The sequence below is a fragment of the Coptis chinensis genome, chromosome 4, assembly GCF_015680905.1.
Source record: "Coptis chinensis isolate HL-2020 chromosome 4, ASM1568090v1, whole genome shotgun sequence".
Taxonomy (NCBI): Eukaryota; Viridiplantae; Streptophyta; class Magnoliopsida; order Ranunculales; family Ranunculaceae; genus Coptis; species Coptis chinensis.
Window position 1 is genome coordinate 85,897,886 of NC_141459.1, and position 18,932 is coordinate 85,916,817.

General features: G+C 34.6%; 2 protein-coding genes and 1 long non-coding RNA gene across 8 annotated transcripts; 1 reads left to right on the forward strand and 2 right to left on the reverse strand.

Moving 5' to 3' along the window:
- Nucleotides 1-686: 686 nt before the first annotated feature.
- Nucleotides 687-6,236, reverse strand: LOC147505313 (protein NUCLEAR FUSION DEFECTIVE 6, mitochondrial-like). 6 transcript variants are annotated; one of them, XR_015193269.1, is made up of 4 exons: nt 5,998-6,236; nt 5,813-5,931; nt 1,712-1,820; nt 687-1,108 (listed from the first exon to the last, which is right to left on the reverse strand). XR_015193269.1 is itself a non-coding variant. In XM_086557894.1 (3 exons), exons 1-3 carry the CDS (start codon nt 6,141-6,143, stop codon nt 1,092-1,094), a joined length of 282 nt encoding a protein of 93 aa, XP_086414020.1. In that variant the 5' UTR covers nt 6,144-6,236; the 3' UTR covers nt 687-1,091. The 6 variants fall into 6 exon arrangements, 3 of the variants coding, with proteins under 3 accessions (XP_086414020.1, XP_086414022.1, XP_086414021.1); XR_015193268.1 differs by having other exon boundaries at nt 1,699-1,820; XR_015193267.1 differs by having other exon boundaries at nt 1,695-1,820.
- Nucleotides 3,800-5,616, reverse strand: LOC147505314 (uncharacterized). The gene is made up of 3 exons (XR_015193270.1): nt 5,558-5,616; nt 4,533-5,147; nt 3,800-4,124 (listed from the first exon to the last, which is right to left on the reverse strand). It is a non-coding gene; the product is annotated as an uncharacterized LOC147505314 (long non-coding RNA).
- A 3,617-nt stretch (nt 6,237-9,853) lies between the features above and the next one.
- Nucleotides 9,854-16,866, forward strand: LOC147505315 (uncharacterized). Its single transcript, XM_086605512.1, has 7 exons — nt 9,854-9,964; nt 10,045-10,158; nt 10,242-10,354; nt 11,559-11,605; nt 11,682-11,782; nt 13,487-13,586; nt 16,763-16,866. Exons 1-7 carry the CDS (start codon nt 9,854-9,856, stop codon nt 16,864-16,866), a joined length of 690 nt encoding a protein of 229 aa, XP_086461638.1.
- The last annotated feature ends 2,066 nt before the right edge of the window (nt 16,867-18,932 follow it).

The following is an 18,932-nucleotide window of genomic DNA, read 5'->3' on the forward strand; positions in this document are numbered from 1 at the left end:
CATCTCTCTATAAAGCCACACAACCGATATAATATCTTACTATATTAGAAAAATATAGGGTAGGAGGAATAGTATTTTAGTGTCACAGAGAGGCAAAATGGTAATTATCTGATTTTTAAATACTTAAAAAAACCAAAACTAATGGCATAATGGTAAATATTTGAATGTTTAAATTTTAAAGATAAAAACGGTAGGCCAAATATAATATTGTCCACACATTATTTTTTATTTTATTTTTTTGTTATTTTTGGTTTTTTTATCTCTTATGTAGACCCCACTAAAATAAAATAATTAAAAAAATATAAAAACAGAGACTGTTTTTAGAACATGATTTAAGAAAAGGAAAAATCTTATCGTTCCTACTACTTATTGGTAGTGAAGAGTGGCGTGTTCTTTGGTCATTTTAGAAGAATGCTGGTTTATTCAAAATTTCACTACTCATTAGCAACTTCTAAATCTAAGGCAAAAGGAAGAACTTGCGCAATAACCGTTCTAATATTTGCAGTCTTTTGTTTGTATCACCATCCATCAATGCCACAGCCTGTTTTCACCGTTTCAAATGCAACAAGTCAACAACTACTTAGGCAATCATGATGGAAGCTTTGTAAGATACATACAATGATTATCTACGCAATGCTTACAAATCCAAACTGGACTAGGGAACTTAGTAACCAGACACTACGCAATCTATACAAACAGCTTGAAAAATTCTTCAGCTACAGCTACAATTAAGTTACAGAGTCACAAAGCAGCCAGCGTATTAGGTTGAATAACTTACGATACAAATTGTCTGCTGAAAATACAAATCCGATACTGTGTACAATTATTATTCAAAAGGCTTGAAAAATTCTTCAGCTTCAACTACAATTAAGTTACAGAATATCAAAGCAGGCCAGCTTATTCGGTTGAATAACTTACGACTCAAATTATCAGGTGAAAAAATAAATCCGATACTGTGAACACTTATTGTTCAAAAGATGTTATTCGTACTTCCACATGAAAACCGTTTGCAGTAATGATATGTTCAGAGCAAATTTTAACCAATCAAAACCTGTCTAAGGTTTCACAATAGGTCACAGGACTCTATTTTTTCACCTTTCCATGCTAACTGCAAACATATAAAAAAGAAAATGAAAAAGAAGAAAACATGAGCAGAGCAAAGAGAATCCAGCACTTATTTGTTGGCAATAAAGAATAGGGAAGCAAAAAGAATGAAAAAAATAAGAAAAAAAAATGGTAAAAAGAAATTCCATCCTCATTTATTACGAGGATATTTGGAGCCATATATATACAAAATAACATCCATGACTCTTCATAAAAATCAAGTTAAAGACACTCAAGGTCCTAAATGCTCCTCATCCCTTCTATGGTTCTGTCACCAAGACTCAGCTTTCATCAACTCCTACGCATACTTTACATAAGCCCTCAATCAAAAGTGCGAGGCCAAAGAGTTCCCAATTTTCTCAATGGTCTGAATTGTACAAGACCAATGTTTTTATTATGGAAACAAAAGCAAGTTTCAGAGGAAAGAAAATATCATACTTTCTTCTAGATTGTACAGCAAAGTCACTTGCAATGTCAAATTCTAATATTAAAAGAAGTATAAGGAACAAACTAAAAAAATTTGAAGCATTAAAGCGTTCAGAGAAACGACTAATATTCTCATTGTTTGAAGACTTAAATCAGATATGAACCTACTGCCGTACTCTACCCTTTTTCCGAACATACAGGCACATCCCCAATTTTTCACACCCAAGTAAAATCCTTGGAATGCTCCCTTTCATATGTAAACCAGCAACCAACAGATTATAATCATCCATCTACAATACAAGAAACATAAATATAGATGCTATTAATATCGTAATATCGTATAGAATAACCCAATATGATATTCAGAAAAACTGAATTCATTCTATGTTAAAATTAATGTTGTTGGTTACATGGCAGGTACTTTAAGCCTCCTTTTAAAAACAACGGTTCAGTTCAAAGTTCAAACATAAACATAATAATAGGTGAAGTAGTCTTCAATCAGCAATCTTGATAATGAAGAGGGTTCATCACAGTCCTACAAATAAAATCCAAGTCAAAAAGCTAAGAATCACGGTCCTACAAACAAAATCCAAGTAAAAAAAGCAAAGAATCACGGAGCTGAGGATAATAATTACAGAAGACATGTCAAGAACTAATGTGATATATTGAGTTGAAAGTTTCCCTACAACATTCTTTCAAAGGTGCAAATGTGTTTCAGCATCTTCTATCCAAGTTAGTGTCTATACTTGATTTTTACCTTTTAATAGGTTGAAGAAGAATTTCTTATGAGATCTTTCTACATTCAGACAGCACAGTTACCTACAAAATGGTTTCTTTTGAGTGGTGTGTGTGTGGGATGGTGGTGGTGTGTGTGTGGTGGTGGTGGTGGTGGTGGGGGGGGGGAGGTCTGCTGACCGCCAATCAAGCACAGAAGTTTGGAGTGGTGTGTGTTGATGGAATATGTTTTGTAATTACGCTACAGCTAGTTTGAATGATGGTAAAAGTTTAACATTAGAGCACTACAATCATTTATGTTACACATGGAAGTTCAAACTCTTGAGGAAAATAAAAAGCACAAAAAACAAACACAAAGTTGAAAAATCAAAGACAGATCCATAAACAAGAAGATCAAGAACAAACTCTGACTCATCTAAGCCCTCAAGATCCTAATACTTAGTTGAATATGGATAATCTATCCATTAGAAAATTTGGCACTAATACAAAACACACTAACACACTAAAACACTAGGGCATCTCTAATGATTATGCACACCAAAAAGTAGTGAACAAACAATTAGTGGTGAGGAAGGGCACAGAATGCCAAGTTACTCTGCCGCCTGAGGCCACACTATCATAAGGTGTCATGTGCCTCGTCACCAAAACAAACGCTAGGCAGAATCACACATAAGGCACCACATGGATTGAGACCCACGTGGTCTAGTTTGTGTGGTGTTAAAAGTGAATTTGGTCACGAGGATCAATGAGGTTCAGAAATCACACTGAACTTTTCTTCCAAACTCACAATCTATAGAGCAAACTCCTAAAGAGCTTATTATGCATTCTGAATAGAATTTGAAATATGAAAGCAACAATCTCCTATGGCAAATCTTGAGCCATAGCCATAGGCCTCAAAAATTAAGAAAATAAAAGGAAAATATAGGTGGCATACCCAGTTCCCGTGCTATTCGATAACCTTGCGATCCTTGTAACATATATTTTGAGTTATTAAACTGCTCCCAAAGCATGAAATGCATGCATTTAAATTTATTCGCAAACAGGAGAAAAAGTGAGTTCCAACAGAAAGTAAAAAGCTTTACCTGCAAAAGTCCATCATGTGCCCTTCTCTTGAACTTTTCCAAGTAGTTACACATATCATAAGATATAAAGAAAAATGAATTGCCATTTTTAAAAATGATAGCTATGACGATGCTATTGAATTAGTTTGATTACTATTAAAGAAAGGTTTACACAATTTGTTCCAAAACTCAACCATCATAATCAAAACATTAAATTTTATTTCTTATGGATTTCTTAGAGGCTCAAAGTAATGACAAGACACTCATGAAAAAATTCCATATATCTAGAGAAAGCGTTCAAACGGTAACTACTTTATTGAGGTTAAACTTCAAACCAGCGGCTCAAATGCTCCTAGATTTATTACAATTCCTTGTCATAGAATGCACGGAATTTTGTACACAAAACTCAACCTGATTCAACTGAAAGTAGTCAATAGTCATCACCGCATGCTGATTGAATAACACCAGATCAGTAATCAACTAAAGTAATCAAATGAACAAAAACATCATAATAAATCAGTATCTTCAATTGAAACTTATAGTTCACATATCTGTGACAATGTATACTCTCCAAGGCTCACTTCAAATTCAACTACAAAGGACATTTATTGTCAAAGAAATTCGCTTGGACCCAATAGAAGTTACTAGATCTATGTCTGAGAGCTCACAACACTAACTCAGATGTCTCACACCTCATTTGATACTTCTAATCTATCAGGCATCCCATCTAATAAAGCAGTTTAGAAGACAAAAGTGTGCTTGAATCCACGGGCTTTTATCACACGTCATCATTGCAATCTGATTGAACAAAGTGAAGCAGAATGATGCTATCTTAGAAAGCATGCAAACAAAAATATACAGGAGGGAAAGGGGGAAGCTATAGTTGAGTATGTATATCCTGGGTTTCACTTAACAAAAGAGAAAACACAAGGGAAGTCCAGAAAAAGTTAGCTAGTTGGGTCAAAAACTCAAAACAGGTTTTTTATTTCATATCAGTCGAAGCTCACATCTTTTCCCAAGACAGTGTTTCAAAAACCATCCAAGGTGCTAGGCGATGCCTTGGCGACTAGCCTACGACTCCATTTATTTAGGATGCCATCTCAGTTAACTGGGCGGATCAGGAAAAAAAAAAAAAAAAAAAAAAGAACAATAACTTAGAAAGGGCTAAAAGACCTACACAAATTCTAAAAATCCCGAAACACTAACCTATAAATAGCTAGTCTGCGTCTTGGAGAAGAAGAGTTAGAGGTGGTATTGAGGTGATTCAATGACCTAAGTTCAGGCACTCAAGTACTCAACTTCTGAATTAAAAGAAACACATTCTATATGTTGTCAAAGGCGTCGCCTTCTGCCCATGTTCAAAAACCTCCACCACCTTGCCAAGCATTTGACAACAAAGATCATGCATTATATTTATATGATAAACTACGCTGCAAAGCATTAGCTGCTCCTTTCTTTTCTACCATTACCATTCATGGGTTCAATAACAGAAATCTAAAGAAATATTATACAATCATCAAGGTAAACTTGAATTAATCCCCTTACTATAATACAACTATGGAAGGAACACCCACAAGATGGATGAAAAACTTCCTCAGACAAAATGCCAACGAATCCATAAGGTCATTCATTTATTAAGTTTACAACAAACAAAAATTTTGGTTTTCCCCAGATGTTTTAAAATTTAAAGTACATAGAAAAAACGGAAGTCTTCTCACCTAATCCTACAGATCCTTTCCCTAAGAATTTCAAAGCTAGGTTTAGAAAAAGTATCCATGTCAGTCCACTTTATGCTTTCTCATCATCTAGTCTTGTCTTGTCCTACAAGAGGAAAAATAGAAGTATATATTTTCTATCAAAATGGAAAAGAACTGGAAAATGAGAGTCAAAAGAATCTCCGACCAGGAGAGAGAAAAACAAAACAATGAAAGTTATGACAATTGAACTGGAAAGTCAGTTTGCGTAGTTGATATGTGAAAACTTAGTAGCAATCTATACAAGTTTTAAAGAATGCCACAGCCCCAACCCTTATCTTAACTCGCTCGTTCCTCGACGAATATTGGAATTGAACCTCCGAACCCAACCCCACAACGCTCTCGACGAATATTGGAATTGAACCTCCGAACCCAACCCCACAACGCTAGACTAGTGTTGGGATCCAAGCAATGCATTAGGTCATTAGGTTTCAAAAAAGAAGAAAAATTTAAGGTCCTAAATCAAGCCTGACTTACTTTTTGATTGTACAACTGGAAGATGTGATCCAACTTGGGGTGTGAAATTCATCAGGAATCTACTCAATTAAAAAAAAAAAACAAAACTTCAATATATAAATCACACATTTTCTTTTTCATTCAATAACACATGAGATCCACAATCAATCATATCATTTCATACACAAACAATCATTTCCAAATCCTATAACACAAATAAAGAAATATAAATATACAAATAAAAAAGTAAGTAAGATGGGTAAAAAGAGGGGATACCTTCAGGAAGCCAGCAAGACTGACGAGAAACGGAGATTAATGAAATTAATAACGAAGAAGAAGTGGCAGTGTGAAATGGCATTAATGATTCCACACAACAACTCAGTTCCACAGGAGACCTGAAAACAAGAAAATTAACATTTTTCGTATGAATAAGATGTTGGGTCAAAAGTTTAAGCCCATACCTGAGGATGCGGGTTGATGAGAGCGGGTTTTGTTTGGGGAGGCTGAAAGTGGGTTTGGGTTTGGATGCAGTAGTGGTGTTGAGCTTTGAGGCTGTGGTTCGGAACGTACGGAAAGCGGATCTCATGCTAGTAGCAGCAGCAGCCATTTGCAAGGAGTAGTCTGAATGTTTTGGATCAGAAGATTTTCTTTTGAGGGTTTTGAGAGGGTTTAATATAACAAAGGGTAAAAATGAATACGTCATACAAAACAACTCTTTAAATAGCAGCGGTTTTGGTGAGAGATGTTAGTGTGGATCGGCGACTCAAATGGTTGGGATTTGTGTTTGATTGGGGACACATGCACCCTCTAGATTCATTTTTAATTAATTAAGGTGGGGCGGCGGTATTGGCACCCACTTTAGGGACTAGCACTCCTTTTTTAATGATATATGTCATATATCACTCATTTTTCTCTTCAGAAAATGAATAATATATGTCATATATCATTCAAAAGAGTGCTAGTCCCATAAAGTAGGGTGTCAATACCGCCACCATTAATTAAATAATTAATTAGAATTAATACCAAATTTGACACCTCTTAGATGATGGAAAAAAACGTTAGTGAGAGGATCCTGAAAAACACCAAACTAAAACCGAATTAGCGGTCGAGATCATTTAATTGTGACTTGGGCTTTGGACTTTCAATCAAATTTTATGGGCTTCAATTAAAAGGGTCTTTTAGGTTTTGGTCCTCCTAAATAATTGGGATTTGGTCCGCACTAATCGGCTTATTAGGTTTTGGTCTTCTGACTAACAGTTAACCAAGTTGACTATTTGTTGATTGTTAGTCAGGAGGACCAAAACCTAATAAAACGATTAGTGTAGACCAAACTCTAAATACCAATTATTTACGAGGACCAAAACCTAAAAGACCCAAAAAATAAATAAACAAGTATTAGGATCGATTAGTTTGGAAAGATCAAACCCCAAATATTGATTATTTAGGAGGACCAAAACCTAAAAAACCCCGAAAGAAAGTGGAAGAGTTTAGTTTAGTTTCCCGTTCTTTCCTACTGTATTGTTAAGATTGTAATAATACACGTATCTGTCATAACAATGGTTTATATCAAGTTAATCTATACAATTTGGCAGTCATGTCCCACTGTGTAAAAAAATCATGAAGTACGATTAGATTCAAGAAAACAATAACACACAAATTTATTAACCCACACTCAAAAGAGGCACGTGTCAATTTGGTTGATTGTTAATCAGAATGACCAAAGCCTAATAAGCCAATTAGTGCAGACCAAACCCCAAATACCAATTATTTAGGAGGACCAAAACCTAAAATACCATTAAATTTGGGATAGTTCTCTTTATGCGGAATCAATTATTACAATGACTCATAGGTGATGTTGCTGGTATTTTGTGAAGGCTGGTTATGCAATTATATTTCTACATTGACGGTGAATATTATTTCTTACAAGCAAATGACACATATGAAAAAATTGGACAAAAGTGAAACAAAACCCAATGTTGCAAAACGTGGTACACTTTGTTACCTAAATTTGCAAAAAAAAGTTTATACACCAATGTTTGATTTCATGTATAATTCATTACCCATCTATGCATTTAACCCTAGCTAGTTTACCATACACTACACCATTTGGGTGATTTTGTAACGCACATAATTTTGACATTCTAACGGTTTCTAACCGTTAGTAGTGTGCTAACGGTAGGTAAGCGTAAGCAATCATAGTTTTCCGTTTGTGAATATCGAACAATTAGTTTAATTATTTTCTTACGGTATACTAACACATGCTTGCCGTTGGAAACGTCAAAAATTAGAAATAAAATAAAAAAGAAACATAATTCCAAAGCTAAATCCTAATGAGTCTGAAGCCCATGCTCATCTCCCTCTCGTCAGTTTATCAGATAAAAGGCTGCTCAAATCATGACCGCTATGTCTTATAGATAAAGGTTCTTTCTTTATTCTGATCATCTCTCTTTTCTTCTTTATTTGTTTAGACATTGTGAAAATCTGGATTTTTTCCGTCTTCCTTTTCGTATAAATTCTCGTTTTTGTTTTTGCATACTTAAGGTTTTAGAGGATGTGTTGGAAAACGAATTACTGTGTTTATGATAAGAACTATCGATTTTGTCGCTCAAATTTTCAATTTTGGAATTAAGGTTTTGTGTATTAAGGTTTTGTGTTAGTTGTTGAAGAGCTCTAAGTTTTCTTCTTAACTGCCATAAATCTTGTTTTGTTTTGATCTCTTAGTCAGACAAAACACTTACCAGAGTTGTTTAATTTTAATATACTTGGTTTCAATTTTTTTTTCCTCTGTCCGTTTTGATTTTGATTTGGTGTTGTTGCTGATCTTTTATGATTGCAGGTCAGCTACTGATCATTGCTAAATATTGAAGGGCTTTTGCTGAGAAGTGGAACCTTGGTGAAAAGTTTAAAATTTTCTACCCATCCTCCACAGGTGGGTATCTTCTAAACTTAACAGGTATGTGGTTGACCGAGTTTATGAATGTATGTTATTAGATTCAGTGATGGTTATTTTATTAAAGATTTTTCATATCATTTAATGATAAGATTTTTATTTTCAAGCTTATATTTTGATTGAAATATTTGGTTACAAATTCATATTTGATTGGGGTTACTTAATCATATATTTTGATAGATTTTGCTTAATGCAATTTTGATTGGGGATACTTATTTAAATTTATGAGCGGATTGTTCTCCCTTTACATTTGCAACATGTTTAATGATTTGACTCAAATGTGTTTTCTAGATGCTTAACTTGTGCCAGATAATGTGCTTCACATTCTATGTGTTTAGGTCATAAAAGTGAGGCTGTAATTACTTTTGACTCGTCTAGTTAATTCCTTATGAAAGCTAACACTTGAAGGGAGAGAGTTAATTAATGGAGTGATGGAGAAGATGGTGATGGGGTTGCCTATATGGTGTTTTTCAGCCTTTGTAGGTGGAAGGGATCCATCTGAATGAAACCGTAGTATTGTATGTTGGCTGAATTTAGGCATTAAGTCGTGGCCAAAGTAAGTGCTTTCATATTTGTTTTCTTTCACTTAGTCAAGTATTGATTCATGGCTAGCATAGTTAGATCTAACTTTATTTTTGTTCCTAGAGTTGGGGTTATACCCCAAAACAGTTCCCACCCCAAAATCCTTTCCATTGAAATTCTGGAAATAGAGTTCACTTTGCCTAAATTGCTTCTTCTCTTAAGCTTGTGTGTTTTACACTTCTTTAATGTGGAACAATTACTACACCAGAATTCAAGAAATAGGACACACTCTTAAGACTATATACCCCGTCTTAAATTAAGAACGATAATTGCCGTCTTAAATTGTCTTAAGCCGTCGCAGTTGTTTTTCAAGTTGACTAAGGTTGACTCAAGGACATTAGTTTTCGTCCCAAATACGAGACGAGACAAGTTGTCTTTTCTGGTTTCGGTGACCATCGTAGATGATTTTTCAGAGAGAAGGTGATTGCCCACGCCCAATATATCAATATATATCCCCCAAGATGGTTTCATTATCCGCCCAATATTTCTTTTTTTTCATAACCCTAACCTAGTGTAAAAGGAAATTGAGACTTTGGTGGGAATGATTTGACAAGAAGAGTCTGCATCTCTCTCAAAATCGGCAAGAGTTGCATCTCTCTCAAGTTTTGGTAACCCCCTCATCTCTCTCTCAAGTTTTTGTATCTCTCTCTCTTTTATCAATTTTCGTTTTTAGTTCACTACCTCAATTTCTGAACTCAAATTTTTGTTTTTTGTTTCAATATAACAAAAGTTTTTAGCTGAAGTGTTGAAGTGGTTTGCAGTTTCGCACTAAAAAAAAAAAAAAAATGGAGTGCGCAGCGAAAGGAAGCAGCAGCGTTGCAGGACACTGCATCGGAGCAGCGACGAGACGTTGCGGTCAGTGTGGAGTTGTTGCTTATTGCTCCACTTCTCATCAGGTCTTTTATTCATATAAATTCAATAACACAAATGAACTATTGGAATGTTGTAATGAGTTTGTTAAACATTTGGTGTACAGGTGTCACATTGGAATGAACATAAAGAAGAATGTGAAAGATTAGAACAACAAATGAGACGTGTCGATGTCTTACATGATTTCCTGTTTACATTCTCTAAGGAAGCAACGGTCCAGGTAATTATATGATCATGTGATTGAGCACACACACTTGTTATGGATTGGATTAATTTTTTAATTTTTTGTTATGTCTGTAGTAGATATGTGAAAAGAGGAGGAGTCGTTCGTTTCTTATGGATAGGAGTCTCCATAAAGTAGGAATGTGGAAATACGAGTGTAATTGCTCGGGGTCAAGTTCATCTTGTTATTCAAGGTTGGTTAACAATTCTTATCGTTCTGTTTATTCACATGGATTTGTACATTTAATGTTTACAACAAGTTTATGAACATTGAACATGAATGGGCATCCTTAATGGCGCAGTTGCATGTACCATCTGTCATTGCCGTATGGTGATTACTTTAGGATGGAATGGGAAAGTGGGAACTGTAGTCTAAACGAATGCCAAAGTTGGAGCAATATTCTAGTATAGGTAAACACTAGTGAAAATGTAGACGGAGCTCAAATCATATAAATAACAAGGAAAGTTGACTTCATGATAGCTTGAAACAACAAGAGTTAATCATATCTTATCACTTAGGCATTTTCTCTAGGTTATTTTAATAGACTTGCTCTCGGTTTTTATCATCGAAGTTGAGAATTTCACCAATCCAAATGTCAACTATTCATATAGTTTCATGGAATCCATACACACCGTGAAGAATGTCCACTGTACTAGCTTTAGGCAAGGAGATCAACTGTGTATTTTTTGTTTAGTTTTTAAAGTAGGATTTGGTGGACTGTTTTATGAGAATTGATTCAAAGCACCTTTTTGAAGCTATAAGCACCGCAGTTTTGAACAATATTTTTCCTTTTGTATTTGGACCACCATTTTGGTGAGATGGAGGGAGACAAAATCACTACAGTGGGTGACCGTGATGAAGGGACTTAGGGACTGGCAATCTGGACAAATATCCATAATGTCTTTGCTTTAGAACAAGAGGAGAAATGATTGGTAGCATTTTGTAAAATCAAAAGAACATCAGGTTTTCATTTAGTTCAAAAAATCAATATTTTATTGACCATGTATTAGATTAAGAAATTAAGAAAAGCTTTTTACCGTGGTTCTGATCATACCCACCCATGAGAGAAACTATGGCTCGACTACTGCCTCGTCTAGTGCTCCCACATGGCCACATGCCCACACGTACTTTTATGTTTGATGTCTATAACACAGTACCACTAATATTTGATGCACTCATGGTCTCTTTTTCAAGTTAGTCACGCCAAGCAGTTTTAAAGAAACTTTCATAAGCAAATGTATTGATCAAATAAATGGGGTACGCATTGTTGGAGGATATGAAAATACAAATGTGTACACATTTCCTCATGGGGACTATATCTAGAGTGTTAGAAGATTTGTCATATACATCTAATTTTATTTCTTCCCTTGTATTCACAAGTGTTATTATATTGGTAGGGTTGATGATGAGTGGAGCCTTCACAGTGACTCATGCCCCTGCTGTGGTATATTTTATCTCTTACTTTTTCTATGGTTCTGTCACAAATAACATGTTAATTTATTTTTGAAATAAATATGCAGAACCAGTAATTCCAATCTCAATGCAGTTGAGATGTTGGAAGGACTACTATAAATGGAGGTCTCTCCCACTACATTCACCTATTGCGTTGTTACTTCATTGGGTACGGGATTCCTTAGTTTAGTAGTTCAAACATGAGAGCCATTAAAAATTTTATTGTTATTTTTTTCACCTGCCAGCTATTCTTCATTATTTGCATATAGATCTTTTGTTTACTATAGACTCATAGATTTGATTTTGATTAAGTAAATGTTTGTTGCTTTCTTGGGTTTTAATTCAGTAAAGTGTATATACTGTAGACTAGAGACTAATACGTGTCACGTTCTTCATATACCCACACACACACACATATATATATATATATATATATATATATATATATATATATATATATATACAAGATTTATATTCTTTTGATTGGTAACTATCCTTGTTTTGATATTCAGTCCAAGTAAGTTGTCCTTCTTTTAAGAACGTGTGGATTTAAAAGCAGTTTAAGGCCATACGCGTTATGTGGTGACCATATATAGTTTTATTAAACCCCTTGCAAGAATCGATCTTCAACTTCTGCAGCCTTTAACTCGGCTCCTCACTAGATCCGGACTTGTCTTTGGCTTTTACTTTCTTAACTCCTATTTTTTCGGTTTGGCAACATCGGCGGGCCATTCCTTTGGAGTGGTGGCTAGGACGTGGAGCCCCCTTGGATCCTTATTTGAAAGGCTTATTAGTAAGTTTCCTCCAAAAGGAACTAAAGTCGTGTGACTAAAAAGTCGCGCCTGATGAGTCGTGGAGACTCAGACATGTACCAAGCTAACTTATCATATTGAAATTACACGTTGCTGGTTGTTTCTCTTTGTTAACTACTCGTTAACTTATCATATTGAAATCCATTTGACACCATCCCAAACTAATCCAAGGAAACAACTCATGAGACATTTTTTTTTTTTGCTAAGGGTAATTGTATTAAAAAGAAAAATTTCAAAGTACAAAAAATTTCGTAGTACAAAGAACTCATGAGACATTCTATTTTCTATATGAGATGTTATACTTTTTATGTGTCGACATCCATTATTAATTATCATAGTTCATCTAATTGAGGTGAGGCTATATTCTTGTAGCAGTCTACCAGTATTATGTGGCAAAAGTTTTCTTCTGTTGCTAATCGGACCTAATCAAAGGAAGGCTAAACATGTATTTAGGGGTTTTACTTTTTTTTGGGAAATTAGATATTTTATTTTTAAATTAAATATCATTGTTTCTATTCCTAATGTTTCCAAGACATATAGTTGATTGGGCATTTACAGTAGCCTTTAATCCGATGTTTGATCCGTTACTTAAGGCATCGCGAGAGGCAACCAATACTGGAATTAAGGTATCCCATTTCTTTACAGTCTTTGCATACAATTCTACATTGGTTGATAATGTTTGATCTTGCAATGAATTCTTCTTGAACACTTAAAGAATCATCTCATCCTTGCATATTTACTTACTTAATTAATGTTAAAAAAAAGCAACTAACATTTCAAGATATAAAACCTTAGCCACTCAACCCATTTCTGCTTTTTTATATGTTTTAGATGTATCATCGCGACAATGAATGCATATATGAACTTGGAATTAGTATGTAGTGCCTTTTCTTCTTCCAGTTTCTAGCTCTGAAAGTAAACTGCATTGCATATTCTAGTATTATGGATGGTAATTATTAAGGTTAATGACAACAATATGCTCATGTGTCGTAATTTATTCTGCTCTACATTAATGTCCATACATCATATCTGTTATGTGGTGTTTCTCTTATATCCTGAAGGAAGCTGGAATAGATGTAGGTTTGTGTGATGTCGACGCTGCAATAATCCAGGAGGTCATGGAGTCATATGAGGTTGAAATAAATGGAAAGATCTTTCAAGGTACAGTTGTTATGTTTGGAGATTGTTACTATACATTTCTTATAGTAGATTTAAAATCTTAATAGTAGATTTAAAATTTTAATGGTGATAGTTGGTGTAGTTTTTTTCTTGGATCATTGAGCTGATTTTAGCTTTTCTTAAGGGAACTATTTAAAACCAATAATGATGCATACATAGAAATTATGTATTATCGGTGGCGGTGATTTTGCGATGAAAGTTTTCGGGAAAAGAAATCCAAGCATGGCATGGTGAGTATATTATTCGTGTAGAGAATTTGATTTAGATTGACCTTGTACTTGCATAATCATGAATAGGCTAGCATGATAATGTCATTTCTTTTGGTGTAATTATTTTGTGGGTTTTGACTGAGCAAGCATGGTTTGAACTTTGTCTTTGATCAAGTGAATGTGCTGGTTCTGACTTTTTGTGTTGATTGGACTGGTTTTTTGTGTTATGTCTACCCTATGAAACTAACTTGGTTAAAGGTAAAAATAATGTTAAATGTAGTTATTGTGTATAATCGCGTATATGTTACTTCAGTTATTTTGTTATAGGAATAAGGAACTAAAATGCCTCTGAGTGAGGAACTAGCTTTAGCGTTCCGGAACGTAGATGTAGAGCAACAATAGGAGACCTAGCAGTTAATGAAAGGTAAGGTCCTTGTGTGGTTTTCTTTCGTTTCATATGTGACAATTGTATGCGGATGTTGGAATATTCACGAGTTTTGTTTTGGAAGATGGGTATGTGAGTAGTGTGAAAGTATGATGTATATATATTCGAAGTGTGGTATCTCTGATTGGAACTAATAGAGGTGTATAACACTGATATAAGTGGAAGTGATGTATATATTGTTTTAATTTTAATTTTGGTATATAATTTATGGTGTCTTTTTTATTCAAGGATTGGTTATTTGACTTAACTGGCATTGGTCGAGATGGTTAAGTAGCTGGTTCTATGAATCAATATATATTTGAGTAGTTAGGTTTACAACTGAGGTCTGAGGTTTTAATATATGTTATGGAAGTATATTATTTGATTTTCAGGTTATGACAGGATTTATATCTATGAAATGTTGAAAATACAAAGGAGACTCTGCCGAAATTTTTATGTCTTTCGTCAAGGTGTCTGACAAGGTTATAGGGTTTTGGGGCGTTACATAAACTTTCATGTATATACTATGCTTCTATTGCTACTAGTCTGCTACCATACTCTCTTTTATGAATTCCGTAGTTTGAGTATAAGGAGCTACTACTTAAGAATATGATATAAGTATATATCTATACATATTTGTTTTCTATTGCCTGACTATCTTTTATTTATTTTTATTGGTGTATATGATGAAAGGGACCTTTTTTATGATACCATCCCAAAGTTATCCCCTGATGCTTGCAACTACTGAAGGTGGGACATCTGTACAAATGACGTTTGAGAGCTTGAGTTTAAAACAAGTCCCATTTATTGGAAAACAATGTGTATTTCATTCATGGCAAGTCCTATTTATGAAAAAGGTTTTGGTGATGTTATTTTAATAAAAGATTATGTGATTGAATGTACTTGTGAGATTTCTTGTTTATGTTATGGACGATTGCAGAATACCCAATAAGTGGGGGCATCTTTATACAGGTTCAGTAGTCTCCCAAAAATGGTGGTTTTGGGGGAATTTTTTTTTTTTTTACATATGGAATAGTTTTGTAACGGTAGAAAACCGTAACGAATCTTTGCAATGAGTAACACTTACGAAGTAGCAAAACCGTTACCAAAAGAAAATTAACCGTTACAAATTTTATAAATCAGTAACACAAAAAAGCGTTACTAACTTTATAAAACCGTTACAAAAGAGTAACACAATTGAGCAAAGAAAACCGTTAGCAAATATTTTTAGTTATGGAAAAAACCGTTACAATAAATAATTATGTAACGGTTCTGAACCATTACGAATATTAATAACGAATTAGCAACGCCCAAATTGGGACGCAAAAAAACCGTTACAAATATTTTTAGTAACGGTTTTTGACCGTTAGGTATGTCCTATTTTGGTATGGTGATATAAGTGGTTTTTTGTTATGTTTCGAATGGTCCTATATTTGCAATTCTTTCCGTCTATGCACTTGAATAAATTATTATTTTTGTACCGTTAAGTGTAGTATTAGGCTATTATTTATACATGTGTTTAGTGTGTCACTTATTTCGGCCATATAACGAGCCCGTTATATGAACTCCACCACCAAAAGTGGATTTATAAGATAAATTTAGGGCTGATTTTTTTTTTATGAAGATAGTCTTCTCATAATAGAGAATCTCCCTACAAAAAATCAACCCAAACGAAAATGTTTAACCTTATCAAAAGTTGTTTTGAAATTTGAAAAATCTAGACCGTTTGATAATTTTGTAACATTATAAGCTAATTTTGATACGTATAGATATCTTCAAATGTATTGATTTTTTCTAAGGATGATCTATATTATGGGGAGAACATCTCCACCAAAAATCAGCTTCTAATTCATTGTTTTTCATGGTGGAGTTTTTTTGAAGTTCATATAATGGGCAGGTTTAGCTTAAATCAGAAACAATCTATGCCTACGGCCTATAGGTCTTCACGCATGAGTCGATAAGAAAGAGAACTCATAATCTAATGTGGACTAACACTGCAAGAGTAGTTCATTCCAAGCTTAATTTCATGGTTAGGATGGAAAAGTTGTCATGTCAGAGTCCTTATAGACTTAGTGATACAAAAAAAGGGCGTCGGACTGGCATCAAGATACCACGTGTGCACAGAGACAATTGATACTACTTACCACCACTCATTGGGGTTTCAAGGTTTGTGTGGACTATGGAGATAGCCAGCAGGTTACCTATTCAACTTCAAGTTTGAATTTAATAACGTAAAGCACACAATTGGCAAGGGTCGTAAGGCGTCCAGGTCCTCCACATTGGATCTTTATGCCTCAGGGGTACGTGAAACTTGAATCGAGACTTGGAAGGCTAGAAACATAATTTGTTTCGATATAGTAAGAGCTATAATAACTCAAATAAATGTAAGTAGAAAATCCTTTTATGGCTCAACTATGTTGAACTATAGATCTAAGGGCAGTATAAGTTCAATAATGATGGTGAACACTCTCTATATATTCTAAGAACTTTATTGAATTGAACACTTATAGTTGATTTTGTTATAGAGTACATATATGGATCAGATGAGCAAGGGCAACTGGGCAAGTGTTGGGAGCTCTATGCAGAGGATTTTAGGCAACAACAAGCTTTTTTGCAGGGAATTGAATAGCCGAAGGAGCAAATTGCGTTGTGAGTCAAGGTTGAAATAACTTGCTAATCGAGCCATCAAACTCTAAAACATTGCACATTCCTTTAGTAACAAAGTTAAGCCATGATTCGTGATGACTGATGAGCAGGTGGAATAGAGCAATATCTTCAAGAGTAGCATATGTTAGATATTTCTTAACATGAATCCTAAGATCGTGAACTACATAATAATCACATGTACGATTAATAAAAAAAACAATGTAAGTGTTACCTCCAGACATCCTGATGCAGAGAGCTTGCCAATCCTGCTGTCTGATGTTGTTATTGATTGAATGCTTTAATCGCCAGAGAATAGATCTGTTTCTCTCTCTCTTGCCTACAAATCTTAATGTGTTGAATTTTGTGAAGTAGTTTTGTGATGAACAAAAGCTTTTACTTATAGGTGGAGAGAGGACCGATTCTACCAATTAGGGTTTCCTTAATCTCAACCGTCCATCAAGGCAGAGGATATTGCACAATATTGTGCAAGATAGAAACCGATATTTAGCATATATCCTAAAATATTGGATTTCCTATAATTACCATATTTAGGGGAAGGAAAGAAAATATAATCCTTACAGTCTCCCACTTGGTCAATAGGAAGATCCATCAGTGATTTCATTTTAGGAATCATAAGGCGCACATTATATGCTAAACATTTCTTTAGTCGGTTTTCATAAGTGTCGTGGCTAATTTGGTTGTCAATGGGAGTCATGGTGCTCACACATTATTTTTTAACATGCTTACTTCCATGTACTACGTCATTTACAACTTTCATAGTTAGACCGTAATAGGAGATTTACGTAATGGTCTCATAATGTCTTTGTTTAAAGACTATTTATGTTATCATTCATCCAAACGTAAATGTGTGCACAATGGAAAACATAAATAGCAGATGTAGAATTGCTTTAAGAGCTCAATAAATGTCAAATACAAGTACAGAAATAAAAGCAGAAAATGATAATTAAGAACTATCTTCAAGACCCATGCTTTCAGTATGTCCCTGAAATGTCTTTGGAGGTAGTCATTTCGTGAATATGTCTGCAACCATGTAATCTGTACGTATAAACTCAATGACAATTTTCTTTAATTTAACATCTTGCTTCAGTGATAGAAATTTAAGGTCCATGTGTTTGGCTCCCTTAGATATCCTGTCATGCTTAGAGAAGAAGGTTGCAGCTTCATTGTCACAATAGAGTGTTAATGGCTTAGAGATGAAACTCAAAGCGTCGAATTGAGAGACAAAATTGTGCAACCATGTTCCCTGAATTGTAGCCTCATAACATGCCACGTATTCAGCCATCATGGTGGATGTGTAAAGCAACTTAGATTTCTGGCTTTTCCATGATATTGCACCTCCACATAAGAGATACACATAGCCAAGAGTGCAAAGTCTAGTGTCAGGACATCCAGCAAAATCTGATCTGAATAACCAATCACCTGTAGTGATTTGATTTTTTGTATGTGAGCATATAATTTCTTGTTCCTTTGAGGTATCTCAGCACTTTCTTTGCAGCTTTCCAATGAGCAATTCCTAGGTTACTCTAAAATCTGCCCAGCATGCCAACAACATGACTAATGTCAGGTCTAGTACAGACCTGTGCATACATCAAACTCCCTACAAGAGAAGCATACGGATATTTTCCCATTTCTTTACGTTCCAAAGGGTTCTGTGGACACTGCTCAAGATCAAGCTTGTCTCCTTTATGTAGTGGAACAGGGCTAGAGGAACAAGTCATCATGCCAAATCGCTCTAGAACTTTGTCAATATATGCTTTCTGAGACAATCTCAAAATGCCAAGTGACCTGTCACATAATATTTCTATTCCTATCACATAAGAAGCCTCACCCATATCTTTCATTTCAAAATTCTCAAAGAGATAATCCTTTGTAGCATGTAATAAACCAAGGTTGCTACTAGCCAGTAATATGTCATCAACACCCAAAAATATAAACTTACTCCCACTGATCTTGAGATATATGCAAGGTTAACTATGTTTTCTTTGGAATCGAATTGAGTAATGATTTCATGAAACTTTAGATACCACT

Excerpts from the sequence above, each read along its gene's own strand:
- LOC147505315 (XM_086605512.1), top strand. The coding sequence starts at position 9,854 with ATGGAGTGCGCAGCGAAAGGAAGCAGCAGCGTTGCAGGACACTGCATC. Across the intron at positions 9,965-10,044 it reads ATTGCTCCACTTCTCATCAG|GTGTCACATTGGAATGAACA; the intron begins GTCTTTTATTCA and ends TTTGGTGTACAG. Across the intron at positions 13,587-16,762 it reads AAATGGAAAGATCTTTCAAG|AGTACATATATGGATCAGAT; the intron begins GTACAGTTGTTA and ends ATTTTGTTATAG.
- LOC147505313 (XM_086557894.1), bottom strand. The coding sequence starts at position 6,143 with ATGGCTGCTGCTGCTACTAGCATGAGATCCGCTTTCCGTACGTTCCGA. Across the intron at positions 5,932-5,997 it reads TCATCAACCCGCATCCTCAG|GTCTCCTGTGGAACTGAGTT; the intron begins GTATGGGCTTAA and ends TCTTGTTTTCAG.